This window comes from Cavia porcellus, unplaced genomic scaffold (genome assembly GCF_034190915.1).
Source record: "Cavia porcellus strain 051 isolate PalLab524CR breed Dunkin Hartley unplaced genomic scaffold, mCavPor4.1 scaffold_14, whole genome shotgun sequence".
Classification (NCBI taxonomy): Eukaryota; Metazoa; Chordata; class Mammalia; order Rodentia; family Caviidae; genus Cavia; species Cavia porcellus.
The window spans coordinates 61,425,669-61,453,525 of NW_026947497.1; the positions used below are offsets into that span (position 1 = coordinate 61,425,669).

A 27,857-nucleotide genomic window follows, 5' to 3' on the forward strand; every position below is an offset into this window, starting at 1 on the left:
ACGGGGGATGGCAAGTGACTGCCTCCCTCTCCCAAACCTCCTGCATCCATGGCTCCCTTGGCATGCTGACAACCGGAGCAAGGGTAGGGCTTGAGCCAAACCCTAGGTTCTGGGAGTCCAGGAGGAGAGACAGAGCTCTTAGGAGCAAGCACACAGGAAGGGGACCAGAGGACAAGGTGTCTGTGTCTCCTCCCAGGTCCCAATCAGGAAGCAGAGGGCAGGAGTGCCTGCTTCCTCCTGGGCCACACTGTCAGGGCAGAGGCTGACTGCAGAGGGGCTCATGCTTGGGACAGGTGGGGAGCATGAGGGCAGACTCCAGGCTGGCTACCACGGAGTGGACAGCGGCTCCCGGCCAGGACGACTCAGAAACAACCAAGAAGCAGTTTCATGGCAGAGTTTGCAGGAAAACGATGCTCCCTGAGCTGCCTTCCCCTGGCTGGGAGCAGGGACCAGGTGGCATAGGGATGTGGTCCCTCGGAGTCTGGCCTGAGGACAGTCCTCTTGGCTGGCAGCCTTCAAGCCTTCCCCAGCCTTGCCCGTGCCCCAGGAGGGTCCTGTGGCAACATAGGGTCTGGCTGCCTCCTGTTCCAAATCCGCATGCCCTCAGTCCACTCTCAAGTCCCCAAATCCAGTCCTCAAAGGCAGACGTCCCAGGCCTGGAGACGAGGGACTGGGTGGGACGACAGCAGACTAATTCTTCACATCGTGAGTTCCCAGGACACCGGGCCAGCAGAAGTCATGACTGCTCAGAACCAGGTCAGGAGCCCTCTGCCCCGTGGAGACCTGAGCCTGAGCAGGAAGCTCTGAGCCAGGGCAGGCTCCTCTCTTCACAGGGGTCCTCCAGCTCCAGAAAGGCAAGGCCAGGGCTTGTCTCCCCGCGTTTCCCCAAGGGCCCTGCGCCACAGCACTGCGTGGGCTTCTCAGAGTAATGACCGCGCAGGGCCAGGGAGAGCGGAGGACCCCAGAAGAGGGGATGGGCCCCGGCCCCCGGCCCCGCCCTGGGACGGTCTCCCGAGTTGCTCTCCGCGGGAGGGCGCTGCAGCCCACCGGGAGCCGGCACTGCCCCTGCACGAGAGGACGCGAGCAGCCCCACTCTGCCGACCTTGGCCCACCAAGGGTCAGACCCGCGCCCCACGCGCGACCATGAGTGACGCGGTCTGAGGACCTCTGAGAGCATAGGGTCCCGCTCCGAGGGCAGCTGAGACCGAGGACAGGCGGGCGGGCCGCGGAGGTGACACCTGGCAGGACACGCAGGATACGGGGCGGGGGGCAGGCAGTGGGACACAGAATGGCCGAATAGCAGGGACGCAGTGGGACGCGGAGGTGGAGCCCACCGCAGCGACCTCTCGTCGGCGGTGGCGACGACAGCTTCTCGGAGGCGGTGGCCAAGCCGCGGGACCCCCCCAGACACCGCCCACACCTGCGCGGAGCCCCGCCCCCGGCGCCCATTGGCCGCGCCTGCCGCCCGTCAGCCGCACCCCCGCCCCCGCCGGCGGCACCGGGACCCGCGCGCCCGCCGCCGTCCGCGCCGCTCGCGACCATGCGCCCGCCGCCCGCCTGCTGGCCCTGCGTGCTCGCTGCGCTCGCCTGCGCCTTGGGAACCGCGGTGAGTGGGCGTACCGGGCGGGTGCGTGGGGTCGGGCCGTCCGCGTCTGCAGAGGCCGGGACGGGTGCAGGCAGAGCAGCGGGCACCGGCAACCGGTTCTCTGCCTTCCCCGCGCGGGCCCGGCCCCGACGGGTGAGGGTGCGAGTCGCGTCCGGTGTCCCCGCGTGGCGCCCCGCGTGCACAGGCGGCTCCGTAGGTGAGGAGAGGCCGCCGCGGGCGGGACGGGGACGGGAGGGCGCCGGTGTGCGTGTCTAGAGTGCCCCGGGTCTGGGGCGCCCCGGGTCTGTCTGTGCTGTCGCCGGGTCTGTCTTGGCTGTCCCTAGGTCTGGGGTGCTCCCGGGTTGGGGCGTCCCCAAGTCAGGATGTCCTGGCCCTGCAGTGTCCTTGGCGTTGTGTGTATGGAGACCCCTTTCTGTTGCCCTCCTACCCTGGGACAACAGAGAAGTCCTGGTGCTCGAGGCTGGTGGTGGTGAGCAGCGGTGGGGTCTTGCTGGAGGGCCAGGCGTGCCCAGAAAAGCCGAGCCTCAGCCAGGGGTCCACCTGCCGGCCTTCTCCCACCCCTGCTTCTCCCGGGGATGTGTGGGCCCCTGACACCAGGGCCCTGTGCCCACATGTGGGTGCTTGAGACTGCTCACAGGATCCAGGCAGTCACTGGGCCACCTGTGAGAGCAGGGAAGACCTGGGGACTCTGAGCCCTGCTGTGCACTCCTATCCCCGCCCCAGGGCCAGCAGAGGCGGATCTACTGTGCTGGAGCTGACTTGAGCTGCTGCTTGAATAGAGCCCTGACCACCTGCAGGCTCCATGTCTGGGAGTGGCTCCGAGTTGCCTGGGGAGAACAGGGATCTCAACCACCTGATCCGTTCTGTCCCTTGGTCACCTCTGTGACCCCCACCAGAGGGCACAAATCTGCATGTCCATCTAGCTGGTGTGTTCCACACCCTGGAGACAGGATTCTCATTACCTGGCCTAGGATCCCCTTCCCCCTGATACCCATGAGACCCCTGCTCCTCCAGGCTCTGACCCCAAGGCCCCAGCTCTGGCCCTGAGTGTCCCTGAGCTTTTGGACCGCACCAGCACCCCTAGCCCCTCAAACTGCATGGGCAAGGATCTGGGAACCACATCACACCCCGCCTGCATTGCTGGAGGCTTGGAGTCCAGAGCAGAGCTCTCAGAGCATGGCCTGGCACACTGGGCCACTCTGTCCCCCAGCTGCCCAGCCAACCCCACCCTTTGTACTCCTCCCTTCCCACCCTAAAGGATCTGGGCTAGGAGCTCTCATCACTCCCATTTCTGCAGAGCCGAGTCCATAGGGCGGGAGAGACTCAGCCAGGACAAGAGGAGGCCAGGCTGGAGTAAGGGGCCCATCTCCCTTAGTCCTGGAGTGGACACCAGGTGGTCCTGCTCCAGCCTACTCTGGAGTTGGGGGACGCAGCGGTGATTGAGTCATAAAGTGGCTGCAAAGTTCAGGTTGAAGGCCCAAAGCCTTATCGCTCCTGTTTATGGTTCTGACTTCAGCTTGGGAAGGGGAAATCTCTGAACAGGGAAGCGAAAAAGGAAAGAAAACCCAGTGTCTCTCAGCGGAAGTGTGCCCGGCCCGCCTACCAGGCCTTCCACCCTGCCCAGGACAGCAGGGACCGGGAACTCCTCACTTCACAGAAGCACAGCACAGAGCTGGGGTGGGGGTGGGGAGGCAGGGATAAGCCGTCCTAGGCCCCGCAAGGGTCCTGGGCTAGGGGTGCAGCAGGCAGAGCCCAGTTGGGTGTGGGGGGCAATCCTCCCACGCTGCAGGAGGGGCTGCTGAGCTGGACAGTGGGGTGCTCTCTGGAAGAGCCAGGCCAGCACAGACCACAAACCACCTCTGTGGGGGGGAGTCCACAGTTCTTCAGGTACGAAGGTGGCTCCTGATGCAGCAGGGCACTGGCCACCTGCTGCCAAAGGCCCTGCCTGGCCACAGGCCCCTGGCCTCTGTCCCCATTGCCAGCATCTCTGGCCCAGAAGGCCACCCTGGGCGCCTTAGAGACATGGCTGCCACAGAGTCAGGCCACCTGTTCAGGAGCAAAGCAGTGGGCCCCATGGGCTACTGGGCCCGGGCCATGCTGGAAGAAGATGCCCTTGGGGAGGTTTCCTTACCTGGGACTTACCTTCCCTGGGGAGTCCCCACCAGGGACAAGAAATTTGGTCCCCATCCTACTCCACAGCCAGGGCCTGTTCCTCACCTCATAGTAGAAGCTGGAAATTTTTGACCCAGTGTGCAGGGGAAGTGGGAGGATGGGGCTAGGCTGGGGAGGACAGCTGTGTGCCCCAAGCAGTCATGTCTTCCTCCTGACCAGACACCACCTTCCCCAGTGCTCTGGGTCCCAGCAGCATTTCTGGGAGCATGGAAGGAGGAAAGTGGTCAAAGTGTTAGGGTGACCTGTGTGACAGGCATGCCTTCCCTTTGGTGCCAGTCTGGGAGCAGGGGAGGGGAGGTGTCCAGAGGGGCCAGGCCCAGGGAGGTGACAGGCAATGGACCTCTCAGCACAGGCAGCCCCCATGGTGATGTGGCTGGGGCTGTGACACCCTCACAGGCCCAAGCCTGCACCTCCTGCCACAGCAGTGCCCACTGCAGGCCACTGTGAGGACAGGCTGCTGACTAAAGGAGCCTGGCCTTCTCCTCGGGGTCCCCCTCCCCTCTACCTGACTGCCCAACACAGATGGGCTCTCCCTGCACGTGGGGAAGCTGCAGCATGTTCTGACGCCCACGCCTTACTTCACTTGGAAAGAGAAAAAAGTTTTAATCTCTCCACCACATGTACGGGTGTTTGGGGTTTGTTTTGCTTTGCTTTGCTTTGCTTTTAATGTTTTCAAACAGATAAGACAGGTAGAAAGAATAGTATCACGAACATGCAGATACCCACTTCCGAGGTTTGACAAGTGTTAACATTTGACAATTAATGTTTGCATTATTTACTTTTCTGGCTAGAGTATGTTAAGGTCGATTATAAACATCCTGACCTTTTATGCCAAGTTATTTCAAGATGCATATCTAAAACCAAAAGATGTTTGCCTGCATAATGTGATGGTATTGTGGCACCTAACAAAACTGCAAGTTTCCTTCCTATCTAGCATTCATTATCTCCAAGTCTGTGACTGGGGCTACACATGTGAGCTGGCAAGGATGAGCTCACATGGGTCCCCTTCTCTGTGGCTCCAGTAGGAAGATCCATGTCTCTCTGGAAGTGCTTCCTCCTTTCCAACTCCAGGTCACATTCTTCCTATATACCAGCTCACCAAGGAGAGGAGAAGGTCACCTGCCAGCTTCCTGCATCGAGGACTTGGCCTTGTGCTGTCCTGCCAGTGCCTGACCCTCTGCAGGTGCCCCTACCCCAGCATTGCCCACACACTGTAAATCCTACTTCCCAGAGATGCCCAGGAATCTTTCAGAGGCAGAAGACTTAAGCCCAGTATTTAGCCTTAAAGGCCTGAGTCCTTAAGAGAAGCCCTCTGAGCAGCTCTTGGAGTCGGGAAAAGGCTAAAGGGGTTTGCTTGGATCCTGCTAATGACAAGAGCCCTGATAGTGCTGCTCAGGGGTCCGGGAAGTCCTGCCCCTGTACCAGACCTGTGCCCTGCAGCTCCTGCTCTTCCTCACTGTGCACACTGGTGCATGCGCACCCCAGTTCTCCTCAGCTTACCACACCCAGCTCAGACCCCCCAGCAAGGGACATGGTTTGCAGAATCTGGATTTTCACAGAGCAGAGGCTTTGGGCTGCAGGCAGAGGGATGTAAAATACAGGAAAGGAAAGAGACAGCAGATGCCAGCAGGTGAGAGGAGCAAAGAGATGCAGGAGCTCTGTGCTGGTGGCTAATCATCCAGCAAGTAAGACTTCGGCCTGCTCAGGCGTGCATAGGGGATTAGGTGTGGGGGCCAGCTGGGACTTTGGCGAGCGCTGCTCACCCTTGAAGGCGTCTCTCCTGCCAGGCTGCGTCATTTTCGTGTACCGTTCAACACAATCCTAGCAGCCCGAGCCACTGTGAGTGCTCCCATTTTACAGATGAGGCTGGGGACATTTCCCGAGTCACCCAGCAAGAAGAAGTGACTGTCTCATTCTGGGCTTCAGAGGGTCTGCTGAACCAAGAGGTGCTACTTCTTCCAGAGGGGTCGTGGCTGCCCTGCCGCCTCAGAGACAGTTGTTAATTAACAGAACACACAGCTCTGAGATGACAGCTCTGAACTGTCAGGATGGCGCAGGAGTGTGGCCACTGCCCAGATCAAATCCCTGTGTTCCCATCACCCCAGAGGGCTCCTCTCATCTTCTCACAGCAAGGCGAGGGTTTCCGCAGCTTCTTGGTATGCCTTCCATGACATGGGGAGCCTATTTCTCCTCCCAGTGACCCCTGGGCTCTGTGATCTGCCTCACCTTGCAGTCTCCCTGCCCTCCTCCCATCCTACCCTTTCCTCCTCTCCCCTCCCCTTGCCTCGGACACCACGTGTGCTCTCTGCTGCCTCGCTTTCCCTCTGCCTCTGTTGCCCAAGATTTCAGGCAGGGAGAGACATAAGAAGATCTTGGGAGGTGATGGAAAGGTAGGACCACTCCTGAGCATCCTGCCCCTGCTCCCCATGCCGCCACTGCTGGGCCCAGGCAGGGAAACAGGGCCCACTCCGTGGGCAGCCTCAGGAGCACAAGTCATCCCTGGTGCCTCCCAGTGCCACGCAATATGCAGGCAGGAGATTCTTTCTCCGGAGTCCCCAGATCCATCATACTGCCTTTCATAGTCCCCAGAGCACTCATGGTCCCCTGGGTTGCACCACTTGCCCCCTGGGGGAGTCTTTGCTAAGTGTGCGTCTCCTACCCTGCTTCAAATACTGAGCACCCCCCATAGCCCAGCAGTCAAAGCTCACTCTTTGAAAGTGGCCTTCAAGGCCCTTTCCTATCCCACCCCTGCCTGTGTCTCTCAGTGCCCCCAGAACTCCTTGCTGCAGCTGCTTGGGGCTTCCTGTGACCTTGAGCATAGGAGGAACTGAGGTGTTTCCCTGAGGGCACACACCAGTCCCACTTACGGGGCTGCTTTTACATGGCTTCTCACTGGCTCACCCCAACCTCCACCAGGCTGATATCCTTCTGCGTGAAGCTCAACCTCTGGCCACATCCCACCCCAGGCTCTCTTCTGGGATCAATAGACTTGGCTGTCTTTGGCCAGGGAATTTTCCAATGCTCTGTGTGTGCCTGAAGTCCAGAAGGATAATGAGGATGTTTAGAAAAGGGAAGTAAGTGAGAGAGGAAGTCCAAAGTCTGCCTGAATTCCTCCGTGATAAGGACTAGAGGGAGCTGCCCTGGCCCTGGCCCTCAGAGGACAATGATTGACCAAATGGCCCAAGGCAAGACTGAGGAAAAGAGTTGATGCTCTCCAGATGAGAGGTCAGAGACTCCATCCCATCTGGGAATGTGCTCAGGTCCTTCTGGGGACCTCCGTTTCCTCTGCCCTTCTCCAGAAGGAGCCTCTTAGTCCACCAGATTGTAGCAGACGGAACACTTCTAGACCACCCCCCACACACACACACAGACACCCCAGGCTGCTAGGTCACTCGGGGGCTCCTGTGCCCAGCATGCTGTCCTCCCAGCTGCCTCTGAGGAAGAGCTCTGGCCGTGCCCCTGGAGGAGCACAGTTGGCTGGAGAATTCGACCCCCTTGCTTCCGCCCCCAGAGAGGGGCAAGTAGGAGCTGCTGGGAACCTTAAGTCCCACAGCAATGGAAAAGAAATCTCTCTCAGGAAAGCACATGGCCATAGCCTTGGCCTTAGGGGCCCCGGAAGGAAGGGCATCTGTTGTCCCCACACACAAGGCTGGACACTTTGGGTTACAAGGATGGAAACTCAACTTGCTCAAGCCATGAGTCAAGATACTGGCTCATGGTGTGGTACTTCGGGCTGATTGCTATGGGAGGCCTGATTTCTCTCTATCCTGCTGCTAGAGGCAAGGCCTTTGTTATTGTGTTTGACTTGTCAACAGGGTGACAACAGAAGCTCCATCCATCCGTGACAGTTCCCGTAGGTAGTGGAACTGACAGCCTAATCCCGAGTCCCAGGAGCAAGCCTTCTGGGTCCATGTAGCCTGGCTTGGGCCATGTGCCAAGGAGTGCGGCCAGGAGTACTCAGACGTAGGTCCCTGTCATAAGTCAGTCCCCTGGAAGAGAGTTCGTGAGAGCCAGGGTCTGGAAGCAGGGGAGGAAGTTGCTTCCTGGATAGATGAAGTGGAGATGTGGCACTGGAAGAGAGTAAAAAATGGCAGGAGGTGGAAATGTCCTGCTTGTGCATTGCCCTGGGCAGAAGGTGAGGAGGGGCAGGGGCATCAGGAGGGTGGGAAGGGGCCAGAGGTGGGAAGATCCCTCTTGATGGTATGTGGTGGGGCTGGAAGGCACTCGCAGGAGAGAGGTGCTCCAAGACCAGCAGGGATGCCGCGACAGGGACACAAGTAGTCAAGACAGCCAGGGCTAGGTTTCTGTCTCAGATGCCACCTCTGGGAGCTACCTGATCCCCTTGTGCCACACCTGAGGATGAGTCAGCTACAGACCCCTTCCACTGCCACCCCTCACTTCATTTCCTTAATGAAAGAGGACCCACAAGTGCCACGTTTCCTTTCAGTTACCCAGGTAATGGTGCTCTGCTCCACAATAGGTCCTGTGGCTTCCATTATGCCAAACTTGAAAGAGCTTCCCAGCTCATGACTTTAACCCAACTGACCAGCACAGGCAATGGCCCAAGGTACAACCCAGATGTGCTTGTAGTTTCTGGACCAGTGGCAAACAGCCAGTGGAGGCTGCATGCTGGGAGAGGCATCCTGGACAAAGAGGCCTTCCTTAGGCCTGACCATGTCAGCCATGGTGCAAGCCTCCATCCAGCATGGGACAAGGTAGCTGCTGGGGTGGAAGAATCTCAGCAGCGTGGCCCGTTCGGCAGCTGCGCACCCTCAGCTTGGACCTGTCTGCCTCAACTGCAATGCAGGGCTCACTGCCACCTGGGGTGGCACTCAGCCTGGCCATCAAGGTGCTGTGTACTCTGATGCCTGCAAACCCCTTTAAATAGAGGAAAGGGAGCCCTCACCTATGCTCTTCCCCAGACCCACTTCAAGAAACATTGAAGTCAGCACTGAAGGTAGATGAGGTCAGGGAGACAAGGACCTTGTCCCGAGATGGGAAGAATGGCTTGAGAGAGACCCTGAGAACCTCTGGTTCTGGAGAGGTCTTGCTGACTTCCCACTTCGGGCCTCAGTGGGGACTGTACCATCCACTGCCCCAGGTGTAGATGAGGACACTGATGTAGGGCTGCTGCTTCCCTACAGTCAGAGAGACAGGCAGAAGCTGCTGTCAGGACATTGTTGTCCACCTCCTTCCCACCCAAGAGCTCTCAAGCCTGGTTGTCTCTGGTTTCTCCTAGATAGCCGTCACCTCCACACTCATCCTCCCCACTGCCACTGCATCTTGTCACATGCAGGCTGGGGGCAACGTTAGGACTGTTCCATCCCTCTTTCCACCTTTTGGAGGCTGAGGAGGCCTGGTAGATCTTGAGACCAAACAGAGGGGCCCGCCGCTTCCTCGAGCCTCCTACCGCTCGGTGGATCTGGAGTAGTTTGAGTTACTAGGAAGCTCAGAGCATGCAGGTGGAGTCTGGCCAAGAAGGGCCCAAGGCCCTACTCCATTTTGGTGATCAAGGGGCTGATACCAACTCCTGGGGTAGGGACATGCAGGAGGTGCCTGGATTCTTCCCAGTTCTGGTCCAGAGGCTGAAGGCCAATATTTGCACCCTGTAACAAGGTAGCACTAGCTACACATTCAGAGAGCCTGAGGCAGGGACAAGGAACCCCAGCCACACTGGGAACAGGTAGAGGGGCCAGCTCAGGGCTCTCAGAAGAGGCTCTCGCACCATCCAGAGTCAGCCACCCAGAGTCAAGGTTATTGCCACAGCATAACTGAGAGGAAGCCACCAGGAGCATGACAGTGTGCTCAAGGCACCCCAGCTGGGGAACTGTGCACCGCAGAGTGGCTGGGCCCAGGTCAGGAATGGAGTGCAGCGCGGGCTGGAGAGGATGCAGTTTTGGGTTGGGTCGAGCTGGGTCTGATGGCCTGCAGCTGGGATTGAGGTCACATCTGGAATTCAGCAGGGTTGAGAGGGCTGCAGTCAATGTGGGATTCAGTCTGGAAGTCAGATCCCCCAGGACACAGGAAGCTTCCATCTGTCCTGACTCCACTCTGGGCATCTGGATGTGAGTTGAGCATGGGCCATCTGACCAGCCCCTCCATCACCTGTGTCCCCAGGGCGCCTGGGCAACGGGACTGCAGCAGGAGTGTGAGTACCTGCAGCAGATCGAGCAGCAGCAGGAAGAGTGCTTGCAGCAGAGCCAGGTGGAGAATGAGACCGGGAGCACAGGTGAGAGCCACAGAAGAGGGGTTCAGATCCCACAGCACCCATGCTACTTGGACAGGGACCCCTGTCCCAGCCCCTTCCCTCCCCACTGGTCAGATGGGGTGCATGGGGCTGACTGTACCCAGAGAGAGAAGCTGGGAACAGATGGGCCCCAGCCCTCCATGTTACACATACATGCACACGCGTGTGCACACGTACACACACACACACACACACCAGGGCTGAGGGCCCAGCCATCAGCTGGGAGGACACAGAATGGTTCTGTGGAGCTCCTGATGCTTTTGGGAAAAGTGGCGATCATGACGCCTGGGACCTGAGCCTGGCATGTCACATGGCAGAGGCTTGATGTGGGACAGGCAGGTGTGGGACTGTACTGACCTCCATGGGAACCAGAGCCAGTGTGGTTGTGCAGAGCAGCACTGGTCCAGACAGGTCTTGGAGGAAACCGAGGCTCTGCTCCACCCTCCCAGCCCTGGGCTCTGTCACTACAGGGCCCAGAGGGTGAGGGTGACACCCAGTCCCCACACTGTCCCCCAGCCTGGCCCACACCCATTGGGCTGATGAATCCCAGCTCCTGTCCAAGCCTGGCAGCAGGAAGAGGGTACCAGCTGCCCTGGCCTGGAGGCAGGGCCATCACCACACAAGGCAGCGCCCTCCGCTAGAGTGGGCACCCTGGCTCACGCCAGCTTAGGAAAGGCAGCAGGGGAGAAGCAGAGGGCCAGTGGGGGAGTCAAGGTCAGGCTGGAGGTTGGCACGGCTCTCCAAGGTGGGTGACAGGTTAACAGCCTGTCTCGGAAGCAGCACGCACCCTTTACACCTCGGATCCTACCTCTCTACACTTCTCTGGGGCCACAGCGCTGTATGCAGCCTATGTCCTTCCTTCCCAGCTCTCAGCTTCCTGTACCCCTCAGTGAGTGCATGTGGCCTTGCAGGTGGGTCCCTGGGCCCAGTGGCCCATCTCAGGCTGAGACAGAGGTCTGTGTGGCCCACCTCCAACCTGTAGGACGGGAGCAGCCTGGGACGGAGGCTCCCACGGTAGCTCCTTCAGCCCTATGCCAGGCCACCTTGTGATCCCGATGAGGTCATTCCTGGCACTTGTGCCAGCTGAGTGCCAACACCCTGCTCTTAGCAGCAGCCCCAGGCCTGGCATACAGGAGGGTAGCGTAAGCCCAGGACCTGTATGGCCTGGTGTGGCACCATGTGGGTGCTCCTGCCAGTATCCCCCCAGGGCTGTCTGTCCCTGGTCTAACTCTTGAGTCTCTGTGCATCAGGGCATATACATGTCAGGTGTCTTCTGGGCATGCTCTCCCTGGGTGTCATCTGCAGGTATCTGTCCAGGTGCACGTGTGCTGAATTCAGGGTGTGTGTCTGGGGTTCCGTGTGCACAGAGGATGTGTGTCCCTGTGTGTGTGCACTTCTGTAAGACAGGGTAGATGCCCCAGGTCACCCAGCTCAGCACTCTCACCCAGACTTCAGGGCAGTGGGCACACAGACCCATTTCAGGTACTAAGCAGTCTCCTGGCTGTGTGGCCCCATGCTGGCCTGTCCACCCTAGCTCCCTGCCCACCTGCTGACCTGCAACCCGTCCCAGCCCAGCCTGTTGTGTGGACATTCCTCCCAAAGGCCGAGCCTTCCTTTTATCTGTCCCCACTCAGGGACAAAAACCCAGCCCCAAATCTACCCCCAGCCTGGGCTGGGATCCAGAAAGTCAGGAAGCCCAGGCCTATCGGGGACCGTGCGCCATGGGAAGCCTGCACGCAGGATGCACCCAGCGCCACCAGAGTGGGATAAACAGAGTCTGGCAGCAATGACTGTCTGGAGGAAACCCCTGGGACCTTCGGGCTGGGAGAGCGTGAGTGGGCTGCACCCCTCAGCAGTAGTATGACCTCAGCTGGGCCCGATTGTGGGCCTCACTGTCACCATCTGAGAAGTGGAAGGGCTAAACAAGCTGTTCATTTAACAAAGGCCACATACCAAGGCTGTGTAAGAACTGGTATGCGTTACTAGCAGGAGCCTAGACCACAGCAGGCTCTGACAGCCAGGAGGCACCCTGCACAGCATAGAGATTGGCTCATAACAGTAGGACAGAGCAAGCCCACCAAGCTGGGGAACACCAGGCAGGGAGGCCCCAGGACACAGGCGTGGTCCTCAGCTTCCAGCTGCAGGTGCCACCTACGGTCACTACCTCCCCCCCCACCTCACCCCACCCTCTTCACCTGTGCTGCCCTGTAGCCCCTATACCCGGGGCTCTTCCCTGAGGCAGGCAGCCCTCCACTCCTCTTCCCAGGCCCCCTGCTTGGGAACTTGGGAACCTTCGGACCTGGGCTGGGCTGGGCTTGGCCCAGCTGGCGTTGACTTTGGCTCCAGGGTTGGGTTTCCTGAGCAAATCTATGGGCCTGGGCTGCAGAGGGACACTTAAGCCTCCCTGGGGAGGGGTCTGCGGAGTCCTGTCCTGCAGGGTTGCTGGGGTGCTCAAGAGGCAAAGCCACAGCGTCTGCATCTGCCTGGTAAAGCAGACCTGTGGGGCACCAGTCCCTTCCCAGTGAACCTTCAAGGCCCAGAGCTTCGTGGTGGTGTAGCAGCCTGCCACCCCCATCACTGCTCATAGCTGAGCTGTGGGTTTTGCAAAGACTCTCAAGAATTAGTTGTGCCCCAGTGCTTGTCAGCTCAGCACCCCTAACGTATTATGCCAAGCATTCTCTAATGCTGCCTTTCCTGATTTAAAATGAAACTCAGAACACACGCATATAGTCCTTTTTTACAAAACTGACAGCCTCCAAGGCCCCCTTGGGACTTTTTGCTTTCGAATGGGGATAACAGCCTTGTCTGTGTCTGCAGAGTGGAATCTGTCCACTTGGAAATGTTTAAAACCACTCCTGATAATTTTGCAATAGGAATTTTGAACTCCAAATGTCAGTTTTCTAACAAATCATACAACTAACGGCTACTCCTGGTGCTGCCAAAAGCAAATGATGTTCTAGCTGTAATGTAAAAGAAAAAATGGGTTGTAATAAAAAGATCTATATATGTTCAGGCATGATTGCGCTGGGAGATAAGAGCATGCAGTCTGAAGGTTGTACCTATAAATACAGACGCCGGCGGTGTGAGCGCCATAAATGCAGATTGATGTATACAGGCAGTTGTAGCCGTGACTCAGATATCCCAGCCTGCCTTGCTGTTGGGACATAAGTTTCCAAAACACTGAACAACTCTTGCTCAAGTCCCGAACAAACCGTCCTCTGTCCTTCACCTCGCGTCCTGTCCAGTGAAAGCCCTGCACACATTCATCCCTGGCAGTGAGCGCCTGGGATTAGACAGAAAGGGGAGCAAAGGGCCACACACTCCCTGTCCCCAAAGGCATTCATCAACTCCAACGCACAGGCGCCCTTCTGTGACCCCGTCCTTGCTGGGCCTGCCCAAGCCTGGCATCCCCAGTGCTTGCCCACCAGATGACAGGCCAGGCCCCCATCGCTGTACAATGAGACTCCTCCCATGCACACAACACCCCAGGGTGTGCTGCACCCCTCAAGAAGGACCTGAAGGGGGAGCCCAGCAGAGCACTAGAGTGAGGTGGGTGCCTGTGGGCCTGTCTGTGCTGACCTGGTGATTAGCATATCCTTTGCCTCCACCCCACAGGCTGTGGCAGAATGTGGGACAACCTCACCTGCTGGCCGGCCACCCCCCGGGGCCAGGTGGTCGTCCTGGCCTGTCCCCTCATCTTCACACTCTTCTCCTCCATCCGAGGTAAGAGCCCAGGGCAGAAGGAGGGTGCTGGCGTGGAGTGCACGGGTCAGCTAGCACGGGACAGTGAACCAAGGGGCCTGGGACAGTCCGGGACAGCCCAGTGAGGAAGGAGTAGTCCAGCTTTTGAAGTGGCACATTGGGCTCTGATTAGCTCCTCACCTGAAGGGAGGACTCACCAGTGTTTGCCCAGTAGGTGACTACCAGGCGCTTGGTTAGCACAGGGCTCCCGTGTGTCTGGCGTTTTGAGCCCTCAGGATTCGGTCTTGCTGCCTGGAGCCAAAGCTCTCAGAGACCCTTGAGGCAGCCACACTGCTTTGCATCCACCCCCGGTGTGTCCTGCCCTGGGGCTGGGCAGCTCAGACTCATGTCCAGCTGCCCTCTTCCTACTCCCAAAGAGGCACCTGTTAACCCACCAGGCATCCCAAGGGCCCTGAAAGGGCCAGTGCCCACCCTCTGGGGACTCAGATTGTGATCCAAGGCACAAGCAAAGGCCAAGGCATCAAGAGTCTGAGAGGAGGCAAGGAGGTGGGGAGCACACAGGTAGGGGTCAGAGGCTGCGCTGTCACAGGGGCTGAGACTGGCGGAGAGAAGCGGACCCAACCCAGGGGAGGGAGGCAGTTGGCAGCCTCATGAGACCACCTTGGTCTCATGGTGGGCAGCAGTGTGGCTGGAGCAGAGTGGGGGCCTCGGCGCCTGGACAGTGGAGTGGCCTCGTCTCGGTCCACTGAAGAGCCACTGAGGGTGTGAGCCAGACACTGCCACCGTCAGGGTGAGGCTGGTAAGGGCAGCCGCTGGTTCCTGAGGGGAGGAGAAGTCCAGAAGTCCAGGCGGGAGACTCATGCAGGACAGGGTTCCTGGCTCTCACCTAACACCTGGGGAAATGACTTGAAAGAGGAGAGTCGGTGTGGGCCTAGACTGGGCGTCAGCTCCCAGGCAAAAGTGTCCCTGCAGAAGGGCTCAGTGGAGGAAAGATACTCACCTCACAGAGCCTGGGAGCAGAGAGAGGGAAGACTAGAGAGGAAGGGGTGGGACAACATGCAGCCTTCAGGAACAGGCCAGGACCCCCACCTTCTTATCACCAGCAAGAGCCCTCCAGAGCCAATCCCAAGAGGCCCAGCAGCTGCAGCCAGGCCTCCACGTCACGAGCCTTTGAGCCTGTGTACGCTACACACTTAGAATCCCCACCTGCTCGGCAGGCTGGGGCAGGAAGATCTCGAGTTTGAGGTCAGCCTGAGCAATTTTTCGAGACCATGTCTGAAAATAAAGGTTCTAAAAGGCCCAGGATGTAGCTCAACAGCAGAGTGCTTGCCTAGCTCATGTGAGCTCCTGGGCTTCAATTCCCAGAAGCTCCATGGGGGTCAGACATTTGGGTTCCAGCCTAACAGTAGGCCTGAGAGGAGCAGGGTGGGGGCCAGGGTGACAAGGGGCAGCACCCCAGTATGTCTCCAGCAGGCCCCACCTTGCACCCCAGTTTCCTGCATGTACAATGGGGCTAGCAGAAGGCCAAAGGATCTCAGCATGGCCCAGGTGCAGCCAGGTTAAGGGCTGCAGCCCTATGGAGACCCAGAGGACTTTGGGACCCTGGCACACAGGCCCAGGGTCACACCCACCTTGCCCAGCCTCCTCGGGATCCACGCTAGGCAGATCCTGATGGCACAGCATAGCAGCAGCCCCTCAGGATCCTGGGCAGCACCCCCTTCCGTCCCTAGACACGGCCTGCAGCTCCTTGCTTGAGCACACTGGCTGGCCCAGTGTGACTCTGCGGGGAAGGAAAGGGCTGCTCCTCCCAGGAGATGCCACCCACCACCCACTGGCCATGAGAGTAGGGCTTAGTGCCTGCAAGCCCAATGCCTTCGACCTACAGACAGCTGTGCTCAGTGGGTGGAGCTCCAAAAGAGCAGTGAGGGACCCCCCTGTGCTTGGGCTGAGGTGTTTCCTGGTAACTAGATGGCCAAGCTGAGCGACCACGCTGATTCTGAAGGGGACATCTGTCAGGTGGGGCAGGGACTGTGCCACCCCTATGCCTGCTCCCTGGGTAATGAGGCCGAGAACAGAGCACCCCAGGAAGGGGCCTGGCTGTGGGAAGCGGGAGGAAGCTGGACAGGACAGAGGAGGCCGCCTGCAGAGTGGAAACCCCCAGAAGAGGGCAGCCCCACAAGTGTCCGCCTGCTGGCCTGGGCCCCTTCCCAGCTGCAGCCTGTGTGCCCTTCAGCGGCGATGTTTCCAGCTACGGTGTTTTCGTCGGCTATTTAAGAAGACGGTTAAATAGGTAGATGGCGACATTGGCTGCCAAAACAGGGCCTACATCAGCCAAGTCTGTGGGGTCTGTGGGACACCCTTGTCCCCCCTCACCTGGTTCTGGAACGGTGAACAGAAAGTCCTATGCCAACTTCAAGTTTGCCCTTGATGGCTGGGGGAGGGCACCCCAGGCGGATTCCACAGGACGGCGCCATGGTCAGCCAGGCACCAGAAGCATCTGTCCAGTACTCTACCTGGGTGGCCAGGTAGAGGGGGACCAAGGCAGAGAGGGCACTGATGACATGGGGTAAGGAAGAGGGTGCTGAGGGAACAGGCAAGAGGGAGATGGAGGGGTCCCTGAATGCTGGAAGGAGGGGCAGATGCTGCTTGCAGAAGAGGAGACCCAGCGCTTGGGTGTCCCTGAGCCCTAGCCCACTCACTGACTCCTGCAGCCAAGCTACATAGACATGGCAGCTCCCAGGGTCCCCTCAAGAGCAGCTTCCTGAGGCAGCCCTGGTGCACTCTCCCCCAATCTAGGTCAGCCAGGCCCCAAGGCCAGGAGCCCAGATGGACCTGAGTCAGGAGCAGGGTCTGTGTCCTTGCCTGGGAGACCCTTGTGCAGTGGGTCCCAGGCCTGGTACATGAGTGCCCACCATCACCTGGTCACATGCACAACACGTGCTGCTGTATAGATGCTGGCGATGGACCCAGGACCCCCAAACCTAGCTTTGTTCAGAGTGGAGTTTTCATGCCACCCCCAGAGAGGGGCCCCAGGAAAACCTTGTCTTGAGTGGGAGGCATCGAGGTCCCGGCTGAGCTCAGTACCCGGGCTGGGCTGCAGGCCTGGCCAGTACCTCCAACTTCCAGGCAGAAAACAGGTCCTTGTCATGGCCCAGTGCCTTCTTTACCCAAGTCCTCCCTGCCCACCCCAGGCCAAGGGTAGGCGCAGGCCCAGTCCCGCCCAGCCGTCCTTCCAAGCCCTACTACCCTGGCCTCGCTCACAGGGTGTGATGCTTTTAAAAAGGCTGCCTAGGGCTTATGAAATGGTGCCAGGGAGTCCACAGTGTGTCCAGGCAAGTGGCACTTTGGAGATACAGAACCATGCACGGTGACCCTCCCTGAGCTCCCAGGGGCTCTGTCCCCAGACACAGGTCTCCAAAGTGCAGGGTGGGGCCAGGGTTACCCAGGAGGCTCCAGAGCCCATACCAGCTGTGCCCTGTCCTCCCCATGAGGCCTCTGCAGAGACCAGCTGCACGGAGCCTGCAGCCTTGTCAGGGGCTGGAGATCGGACAGGCCAGGCTGGAGGGGTCCCCTCATGGCCCCAACACATGGAAGTCCACAGCAGGCGGCCTGCTGCTGGCAGTGGTAGGGATGGGGACAGCTGGTGACATGGTCGCTCTGCACAGGTGACGATGGTGTCAGTAGGCTCAGGAGAGAGTCCCTGGGCGGTGGAGGGACTCTTCACCAACCCCCCACTGTCTGTTCACCCTACCCTGCTGAGAGGATCCCCCAGGCTGGGGAATGCGCCGTGGTCCCAGGCAGCCCTGTCCCTGTGCTGTGACCTGCAGCCCAGCGTGGCCTGTCTCAACTTCCAGGTCATGTCACAAGGGCTGCTGCTGGGCCCCGGCATGGTACATCTTGCCTGGGGAATAGCCCAACCAGGACTCCTCCCACTCGTGTAGAGGGCGTCCCCACCCTGCCCTCTGCTGGGCCACCAGTGCAGCCTGGCCAAGGAGGACCACACCTGGCGACCACAGGGATCCGAGTCACTCCCACCCTCTGTGGCTGAGTCTGTGACAAGGGACCAGTTTGTGTCACAGTTGGAGTCAACTTTGTCCTCCACAGGGCATAGGCCTGAACGTCCACTCTGATGCCATCGCCAGCTGTCCTCAGGGTTCCCCATGTCAGGGCAGCCAGGGTCCAACAGCGCCAGGGTTGGAGGAGTTGGGCCGAGTCCTCTGCCTGCTTCCCACTCAAAGGACTGGGCCCCCTCCCGTCTCAGCTTTTTCCCGCTGCTCCTGTCCCCACCTAGGCCTTAACGTGAGCCGAAGCTGCACCGATGAGGGCTGGACACAGCTGGAGCCTGGCCCCTACCCTGCTGCCTGCGGCCTGGACGACAATGTGTCCAGTCTGGACGAGGTGGGCACCACACCCCTGCCCAGCATGCCTTCCTCCTCTGTCCCTGGCAGGTCGATATCTGCAGGTATCCCCTGCAGGTATCCCCAAGCCTGGCTCCCAGGACTCATGAGGACCAGCCTGGGGTGCAGGGCATCAGAGAGGAAGCTGAGATGCAGTTCCTGGCAGTAGCCAGACTCAGGTGCCCAACAGCAGGTCAGGCAGAGTGCAGAGTCTGACATCTTCTGCCCAGGACAGGGCCTTGTCCCCAGCATCCAGAGCACAGGGGTCTGGCCAGGCATGGGCTCCGGTAGGGCAGAGGCCCAGGCAGGGCTGGGACAAGCAGAGCCTCAGTGGGGGCCCTTCAGTAGCCTGTGTCTGCCTGTGATAACACCTGGCCAGAGGCCTGGGGGAGCCCCATGGCCCCAACTCCTCTAACCCCACCCCTCCCAGGCAGGAGGGAGAGGGACTAAAACGCAGTGCATCTGGGAGGACATCAAGAGGGGACAAAAAGAGAAAGCCTTGGGGGCCCAGAGTGGTGCTGCCTCCTCCAGGAAGCCCAGATTGCCTCCCAGGTTCCCCGAAAGGGAAAGAACCCCAGTATCCCCTTGAACACTGCGCAGGGCACCTCCCAGACACACAGGAAGAGGTCTCAGCCTGGGGGCTGAGCCGGGGGCTGGCCTAGAAGGAGTGTGGTGGGGAAGGGCCCCTGATGACTCACACTGGCCCCAGACACAGTCCTGGGCAGTGGGGCTGCTCTGGGCCACCGGCTGGGACAGGGCAGGTGGCAGAGTCTGGAGCCCCGGCCCCCACCAAGACCTCACCCTCACCTCCAGCAGCAGCAGACCCTATTCTATAACTCAGTGAAGACCGGCTACACCATCGGCTACAGCCTGTCCCTTGCCACCCTCCTGGTGGCCACTGCTATCTTGAGCCTGTTCAGGTAAGGCCGAGTCCAGGGCCTGGCCTATGACCTTCCGGGGTGGTCTGCCCTGCCCCTGCTGCCCCCAGCCCCGTCTCTGAACGGCAGGGGTCAGAGGTGCCTCTGGGCTGCCCTGGAGCACAGGATGGCACTGGTGGACGGGGTCCAAAGCCCTGTGCCCCAGCTCTGCCGCCCCCAGGAAGCTGCACTGCACCCGGAACTACATCCACACCCACCTCTTCGTGTCCTTCATCCTGCGGGCCACTGCCGTCTTCATCAAAGACTGGACCCTGTTTCACAGCGAGGAGTTGAACCACTGCTCCCAGGGCTCGGTGAGGCCCCCCAGATCCCTCCCCTCCCTGCTCCTCCGCCCCTGGCACCTTCCCTCTGCTCTCCAAGGTGGTGCTGCAGCCATCTGGGCATGGCATACTGGGTGGACCCGGCAACTGTCACACTGCCTCAATGCTGAGTTTCCAAGAGGCCATCTTGCCTTAGTTTCCCCATTGCGCAAGCTCTCCCTGGTTGCTCCCCATCCTAACCCTCTGCAGTTGGGCTGCACCCACCACACTCCCCTCTGCTCCTCACCCCTGTATTGCACCCCAGTCAGCCCAGGCCAGACCATCAGGAGGACAAGAAAGCCCCTGAGAGTTCATCACAGACACCGAGGGTTCTGCCTCCAGATGGGAGCTCAGGGGCCCTCACTGGTGTCACCAAGCTCCAGGGCAGCCTGGCTTCCTCCCCTGCCTGTGGCCAAAGGCTCACTGCTTCCTGAGTGACTCCCAAACCATGGCCCATGATGGTGGAATTTGGAATCTCAAGAAGGGCACAGAGTAACTAGGCATAGTAGTATACACCTGTAGTCCCAACAGTTGGGAGGTTGAGGCAGGAGGATTGCCATGAGTTTGAGGCCAAAACTCGAATACATAATGAGTTCAAGGCCAGCCTGAGCTACACATGGAGACTCTGTCTCAAAAAAAAAAAGAAAACCAAGAAGGGCGTGGTAGGGGAGCTGCACCCAGTTGGCATTGTGTGCGGCCTCAGGCTTGTTACTGGGGTGGGGAGGTTTCTCTCAGCAGCTCAGAGTGCTGCTGTAGGGTGAGGAAAGGGCTGTGGCAGAGCAGAAGATCCGTGCCCCAGGCACTGCACACTCGCACACATTCACACACGCACACATCCACACACACGCACACCCCACTGGCATCCTGTAGTGTAGCAGCTGGAGAGAGGGAAGGAAGGAAGCTCGCCTATAAGTGGGGACTCAGTGTCACCTGTGGAAGGGCATCCCAGGCCCAGGGTGGCAGGGGACACTGCTCTTGGGGGAGGAAGGGCTGGGGACGGAAGCAGAGAGCTTCCTGGAAGAGGTGGTTTTAAGCCCTGGCTTCCGGGCATCTAGATTAGCAGAACGGGCTTGGCCACCCTGAGACCCATGCAGGTGTCCCTTTGCCCATGGTCCTCACCTGCCCGGGAACCTTTCTCCCCCTGGCTTCTGAAGCCCCCAGGGTGTGGCCACCTCACTCTCACCCCTCTGCTCTACCCAGTCTCCCTCCGCCACCCAGCTAGGTACAGCACGGCCACAGCCCACACAGCCCAGCTTCTCCAGCCGGCCCAGCCCTCCTGCTGCTCCGCCTGCTGGAATAAGATCAATGGCCCAGCTGTGAGGGGATGGGTGGGTTGGTGGTGCCGGGAGGTGGCAGGAGAGATGAGGCCCCTCGGACCGCACCTAGGGCGGGTCAGTAGATACAGCGAGAGGCAGGTGGCAGGTGGGGACCACTGGGGAGATAAATGGACAGTAGGTGAAGAGAGGCCAGTTGGTGGTGACTGTCCAATGCATGGGTAGATGGCCGCATGATTAAAATTGCATCAGACCATCTGAAAATCAGGGGTCATGGGGAAACCACCGGAGACACACAGACACCGGCTGGCCAAGCCAGAGGTGAGAGGCCAGGGCCCACCCACAGCAAGCCCTCTCCTGCCTGCAGGTGGGCTGCAAGGCGGCCATGGTCTTCTTCCAGTACTGCGTCATGGCCAACTTCTTCTGGCTGCTGGTGGAGGGGCTCTATCTGCACATGCTGCTCGCCGTCTCCTTCTTCTCGGAGCGGAAGTACTTCTGGGGGTACATTCTCATCGGCTGGGGTATGGTACCCGGGAGGGCTGCTGGCTGGGGACATGGGCAGGGCCTGGGCAACCCCCTAGAGAGGTCCCCTGCGGTCTTGGGGCCTGCGGGTGATAAAAGTCCCTGGGGCATGTGACCCTGGTGGCCTGAGGCTGCTCTGCAGTGGATCCTGGACACCCTCCCCTTTCCCATCAGTGGAAGCCCTATCAGGCTTACAGAGGACTGTCCCTTGGGCTGTGGACTGTCTGCTGGGGCACCTCCACAGCCTCTCAGAGGAGCATCTTTGCCCAGTGAGCAACCTAAGCAGCTGTACCTAGCAGCTCTGAAAGCTCACCACTTTCTCTCCCCCTCCCATTCTTTCTTTGGAATCCCCCCATCCCCTTCCTGTACCCTCTGCCCTCTCCCTGTGCCCTCTGCCTATACCCTCTTCCCTCTCCCTGCACCTTCTGCCCTCTCCCTGTGTCCTGTGCCTTCTCCCCTCCTTGTTCCCCTCTGGCCCTGGCAGGGGTGCCCAGCACATTCATCATGGTGTGGACTGTCGTCAGGATCCACATTGAGGATGTTGGGTAAGCGGTCACCCTACCCGCCTCTGGCTGCCAGCACTCATCCAGCCCAGCTCCCAGCCCAAAGCTCCTGGTCCAGAGGGGCAGGGGGACCCAGAGGGGCAGATCTGGGCCTGGGGGGTGGTGCTGAGGACATTGTCTCCTCCCCCACGCCCCACACAGATGCTGGGACACCATTAACACCCCCGTGTGGTGGATCATCAAGGGCCCAATCCTCACCTCTATCCTGGTAAGGGCTCCTCCCGCCATGTAGAGAGGGGAAACTGAGGCTGTCTCACACTAGGCCCCACGGGAAACAAGTGACATGGTTGGGGCTACAAGCTTCCTACCAACCCACGCCTCCAGTTAGTCGAAGGACGAGAGTGGGGGGCCTGAGGCGGTGGGGGTACACATCAGGGGGTCCCCAGGAGGAGGAGGAGTGACCAGAAGCCAGGCAGACACCCAGTGCCTCTGTGCTCACGCAGGTAAACTTTGTCCTGTTCGTCTGCATCATCCGAATCCTGGTGCAGAAGCTGCGGCCCCCGGACGTTGGCAAGAGTGACAGCAGCCCCTACTCGTGAGTGCAGCCCAGCCCTGGCACCCCACACCACCCATAGCCCCTCCAAGGGCCCTGCCCAAGGGTGCGACTCACTGAAGGCCACACTGCCCTTGCCCCCAGGAGGCTGCACTGTGTCTGCCTGGCTCGGCACAGGGGTGCAGTAAACGTGCCCTGATGGTGCCCTGGGGAACCCCTGTCCACCTGGGAGAGGGTCACAGGTGGGGCTCTGGGCTCCCTGGGAAAAGCTGTGACACTGCAGTGCACGTGCCCAGCCTGGGTCCTGATCCTGCATGCTGTCTCCAGGAACCGTCCCTGTCTGCAAGGAGGGTGCTGGCAGCCACTGCAGGGCTCGGGGGAATGGGCGAGACAGGTGTAGAGCGCCCTGAGCTTGGGGGCTGCAGAGATGTGGGCAGAGGCTGAGATAAGGGGTCTGTGCCAGCTGTGGGAGGTGGACCCAAAGCCCTGCTCCCAGGAGCTGTAGGGTCCAGGGAGCTAGGACTTCCCTGCCTGGCTTCTCCATGGAAAGCAGGAGGGGGATTGGGGGGTGTCTGAGGCTCCGGCAAGGATGTCACGCGTGGCTGGATTTAGGATTCTATTCTGGAACCATGAGACTCTTAGATGAGATACAGCTCACATTCTCCCTGCCCACACACTGCAGAGCATCCTTTCCCACTGGAGGAGGGAGGTCCATGGGGGCTTGCACCCTGCCTGCGCACCCTCATCCTCGCCTCTGCCAGGGGCCTTGTCCCCCATGTGATGCCCAGTGGGGCTGGACTCTGCAAGAAAGGCCCTGGTCTGGTCATGGCCAGGCCCACAGGTGCGAGCAGGGCAGGGAACAGCTGGCAGCAGGCAGAAGGGTGGCGGAGCTGGGATGCACTCCCCGAGGAGGAACTGTGGGCTTCTACTCCCCCGCCGGGAGGCTTCCAGTTAAAGAAGGCTTCCATCTGTCAGCAGCATGGTGCGTGGGATAGGTTTGCGCCAGGAGAGGCAGGCAGTGCTCTGGCACCTGACCTGGCTGGACGCCAGACCCAGAAAGGAGGGCAAGGGCGGATGGAGGTTCCTCTGCCCAAGGTCATAATGCCCCCTGCCAGGCCCTCCCAGAGATCCCCAGCTGGGGAACCCAGTACTCACACCACCCAGATCAGCTCAGTGGCCAGCTGCCCAGGCCAGCTGCCCAAACCAGAACCAGAACAAGCCTGCACACTGTCCCTGCTGGTCATAGGCCCGGAAGGGGGAGGGTTTCTCCCCCACCGCAAGCTCTGGGGGCAGGGCTTCAGTGGGGATGGGGTGCAAGGCCCCCATGATGGAAGGGCCACATCCTGGAGAAGCAGGAAAAGAAAAGCCAGAGACCAAGAACTGGCCAGTCCTCGGCTCCCTGGTGACCAGGCACAATGTGGACACTTGCTTCCACCCCAGCTGGAGAGACCTGCATCCAGGAAGGAGCTGGTCTCTCGAAGAGGCTGCACATGTAGCACCAGAACCCTCCTGAGTTTCCAGTGGCCCCAGATCTGCAACATGACCTGTGGGATGTGCACTGACCCAGTATACAGACAGGGGAAACTGAGACCAGGATTAGGGAGCCAAGGTCTCTTGTTGCCTGGGAACATCGCTCTGGCAGCTAAAAGCTTGCCATCCCACGCCATCTTCTTTCAGGAAGGGCAAGCACCAGGGAGTCTGTCTCTGCAGGATGCTGGGCACAGGGCAGTGACACTGGCCAGGGCAGGAGTGGAACAGGCAGGGTATGTGGGCACGCTTGTGGGCACTCACCCCCTGCCTGTTCCCCATGCCCAGGAGACTGGCCAAGTCCACGCTCCTGCTGATCCCCCTGTTCGGTGTGCACTACGTAATGTTTGCCTTCTTCCCTGACAACTTCAAAGCTGAGGTGAAGATGGTCTTCGAGCTCGTCGTGGGGTCTTTCCAGGTAGGCGCTGGGCCCGAGACTCGGGCTCCTCCAGCCTCAGCAGGCCTGCTTGCCACTAGCACAGGCTTCACTGTAACAAGCGTTGATCGAATGCCTGCTTCCTGCTGGACCCTGTGTTTGATGGGGAGCAGGGGTTACAGGAGGTGGAGGTGGGCGAGGCACCTGGGGTTTGTGTCCTCACCTGTCCTGTCCTGTTCCTCCCAGGGCTTTGTGGTGGCCGTCCTCTACTGCTTCCTCAATGGTGAGGTGAGCCCCTCCTGGGGCTGGGGGGTGACAACACTGCTTCCCCAGGGTGGCTCCTAGACCGCGGTGTCCTGTCACCTAGATCTCCAAGGCCATACCAGGCCTGCTGACACAGAATCTGTCCCAGACAGGCCCTGGGTGCAGGGTGCTGCTGGTTAGAGCTGTGTGCACAGTGGGTGGACATGGGGGCAGGCAAGCCCCAGCAGGTGGGAGGATCGGGCACTGCCAGGCCAGGTCGCATGTCCCACCTCGCAAGCCTGTGTCTCCTCTGCCGGTACCTCAGAGTCAACAGCACCGGGGTCTGTCAGGGGAGATTCAGACCTGGCTCAGCCGGAACTGGGACCAGGACTGGGACCAGCGCGGTGGGGAGGGGGCTGCAGGACAGGCCTGATAGCCTCTCTCCCTCTGCAGGTGCAGGCGGAGCTGCGGCGAAAGTGGCGGCGCTGGAACCTGAAGGGCGTGCTGGGCTGGGCCCCCAAGTCCCAGCCGCTGTGGGGCGGCAGCACGAGCGCCACGTGCAGCACACAAGTGTCCATGCTGACCCGCGTCAGCCCAGGCACTCGCCGCTCCTCCAGCTTCCAGGCCGAGGCCTCCCTGGTGTGACCTGCAGGCACCCTGCACGTCCTGCAGTCGGCCTGGGCGCCACTGCTGGGGCCCGGGAAGCTCCCTCCTGTGCCCCAGCGGCCTCAGAAGAGCCTGGAAGGCCCTGGCCAATCAAGGTTAAGGAATCTTCGTTCTCTCCTCCTGGCTCCGCCCCGCGGAGCTCTTCTGGGCAATGGGAGGGCAGCGGCACAGCCTCCCGGGAAGTTCTCCAGACCTGGTCAGGGTAGGGAGATCACGCTGGCGAAGGCATGTTTCTTTAGGTTAAGCTTTGCCATCCTGGATTCCCCTGTCCGGTGCCCTCCGGGCTGGCGCCTCCGGGCGAGTGGGTCTTTCTACCTCCGGCACAGGCAGGGGTGTGATAGGATCTAAGGTGTGGGGCGTGGAACGGGTGCCAGCTGCCCCTTCGTGGGAGGAACAGTGCAGCCCGGGACCAGGCAGGCCCAAGGCCTCGGGCAGTGAGGACGCAGCACCCGCACACACACTTCGGGCTCTGTCACGTGGGATCGATCACTCTAGCCTTACGTACAACCAAAGCAATCAAGCTGCCTGCTGGGCACTCACCCAGGTGTCGACTGCTGCATGCACCGCGGCCCCTTAAACCTCAGGCCGACCGGGTCAATCCCTCAGATAGGGATAGAGTCTCAGAGACAGTGGGTGTTCGTCCATCATCCAGGCAGGATTTAAACTCAAATCGAGATGAGGGAAGAGAAAGACTACTGCTTCTCTGCCTTGTTACAGTCTCAACAGCGGGATCCTCTCAGGGCTTGTGTTATCCTGAGTCATTAGCGCCAGTTATCCCTGAATCCCCACCCCTGGAGTGCGGCTGAGGAGGCTCAGCAGCCGGTCACTGTTCACCCTTTGGACTGGGCAGACAGCTGGCCCACCCCCTGCCTGAAGACCCCAGGGCTGCAGCAGGTGGCCATTATGCCACCCTCAGGGTTGGTCTAGTTGGGCTCAGTGCCCCAGAGCTGCCAGACCCATGTGGCCTGGCTTCTGGTCTGCAGCTACCACTCCCTACCCGGAGGAGGGGTCCAAAACATGCCAAAGCCAGAAGCCGCCTGGGCCCGGGGCCTGGGTGGGAGCCCACATTTCCGTGTCAAGCTGTTCACTTATTTTGGAGGTGCATCCTGTTTTTCTGGGTGTGATAAAGGTAGAGCAGGTCCCCCACTGCCCCTCAGGCCTCTAAGGGCCTGCCCACTCCTGGGCAGGGCCAGGCTGGGTTCCCCGAGATGGAGATGGGTAAGCACCCAGGCAGGATCACTCCTAAAACAAAGGAGCAGCAGAGATGTGACCACATCACCCCTTCACAGGGCACAACCAGGAGAAGAGGCTGCTGGCCTGGGCCCCAAGGCCAGCCTCATGGAACCCAGCTCTTGCCTCTGCACACCAGAAGGGGCAACCTTGCTGGAGGAGCCAGTCAGTCACCACGCCAGGAAAGGAGGTCAGGCAAATGGTGTGGCTCCTTCAAATCCAGCGCAGGGCCTCCCACCAGCTGACAGATCAGGGACCCAGCAACTGCCCAAACTGCAGGGAGGCCACCAGCCAAGAGCCAGAAATGCCTTTTATGTGCCTGGCTTCAAAAGAAGGACACAGGGTGACCCACAAGAGGGGGGCCCTGGTGAAGCAAAGACCAGGACACAGCATGAGAGGAAGACAGAGTCCTGCACATGGAGGTGACCAGGTGCAAAGGTCAAGGAGGGGGAAGTTGAGATAGCCCCAGGCAAGGAGCTTGGAGAAAGTGGATAGGAGGGCAACCAGAGTAGGATTTCTCCTGCCCCTTCATTGGTCACCTTCCGCCCCAGCCAGCCTGTCCCTATTGCCACCTGCTGGGTGCTTTGAGAGCCTCCACAGGGTTGGCCTCAGGACACAGCACCTCCATGCAAGTCCCTGCCCAGAGGCCAAGTGGCTCAGAAGGTGGCCTCCACCTGTGGATCAGGGGAGGTGGCCAGGCAAGGGTCCCCAGTTGAACCTGGGACAGGGGACACCAGGGCCCAGGATCTACTGCCACAGGCTGGACCCAGCCCTGCCACCTCATCCTCCTTTTGTGGGAGAGGCTGCTGGGCAGGGCAGTTCTGCCATACCAAGCCATGCTCCGGGTCCCAAGGAAACCTGGGTTGTCAGACAGCAGGGCCCCTGCCAGCAAGAGCAGTGAGTGGGGCTTCCAGGACAAGGACAAGGGGAAGCTGGCACTCTATTCACCAGGGATAGAGGAGGAGGGCAGGGACATTGGTGAGGAGCCCCAGGCTGCTGGAATGAGCACCTAGAGTAATGGGCCAGGTCAGGAGTGAGGGCCACCTGTCAGGGGATGGTGTGTCCCCGGCACCCCCATCTGGAGTGCTGGGTGGGGCAGGGTACAGGGTTGGAACCAGCCCTGCATTCCCACTTCTGGCTTGGCCTCCCTCGCCCCACTGTGGGAACAGGAACTGGTCTTATCTGTCCCCGGGGAGGGGGCTGGAGCACAGCTGGCAGTCATTAAACACCCTGCTCTGGCCAGGAGGTCAAGATATTAATAGCCAGGAGTTGGTGGCCCTGGAGACACAGCCTCTGGAGAGGACAGTGACCTCGGCCAGTGGTGGGAACGAGAGGACCATCATAGCAACACCCCAGCCTCTAATCAGGGCACGTGGGCTTTGCTTGGGATCACCGTCGAGTCACGGCCAGCACCCCAGACCCTGGTGCCACCCTTAGCTGGCTCCTCAGAGGCAATATGCATGGAAGCCGGAAAGAGAAGTTCCAGTGAGCAACACGGATTCCATCTGTATTTAATCTTCACATTTTATTCATCATGTATTTTTGCATTAATGTTGATTTTTTTTAAAAAAAAAAATATTACATTAAAAGTATGTACCTCAA

At 60.0% G+C, this 27,857-nt stretch overlaps 1 protein-coding gene across 4 annotated transcripts; it reads left to right on the top strand.

Moving 5' to 3' along the window:
- Positions 1-1,453: 1,453 nt before the first annotated feature.
- On the top strand, positions 1,454-27,857 carry Vipr1 (vasoactive intestinal peptide receptor 1). 4 transcript variants are annotated; one of them, XR_010051544.1, is made up of 14 exons: positions 1,454-1,606; positions 9,896-10,007; positions 13,641-13,748; positions 18,019-18,125; positions 18,938-19,044; positions 19,223-19,355; positions 21,003-21,156; positions 21,642-21,702; positions 21,862-21,928; positions 22,164-22,255; positions 24,029-24,158; positions 24,363-24,404; positions 24,813-25,120; positions 26,315-27,857. XR_010051544.1 is itself a non-coding variant. In XM_063260970.1 (13 exons), the coding sequence occupies exons 1-13, from the start codon at positions 1,541-1,543 to the stop codon at positions 25,002-25,004; spliced, it is 1,371 nt and encodes a 456-aa protein (XP_063117040.1). In that variant the 5' UTR covers positions 1,454-1,540; the 3' UTR covers positions 25,005-27,857. The 4 variants fall into 4 exon arrangements, 3 of the variants coding, with proteins under 3 accessions (XP_063117040.1, XP_063117041.1, XP_063117042.1); XM_063260970.1 differs by having other exon boundaries at positions 24,813-27,857; XM_063260971.1 differs by having other exon boundaries at positions 18,941-19,044; positions 24,813-27,857.

Coding starts and splice junctions, on each gene's coding strand:
- Vipr1 (XM_063260970.1), top strand. CDS start 1,541: ATGCGCCCGCCGCCCGCCTGCTGGCCCTGCGTGCTCGCTGCGCTCGCC. Junction 21,929..22,163: donor CAATCCTCACCTCTATCCTG/GTAAGGGCTCCT, acceptor GTGCTCACGCAG/GTAAACTTTGTCCTGTTCGT. Junction 22,256..24,028: donor AGTGACAGCAGCCCCTACTC/GTGAGTGCAGCC, acceptor CCCCATGCCCAG/GAGACTGGCCAAGTCCACGC.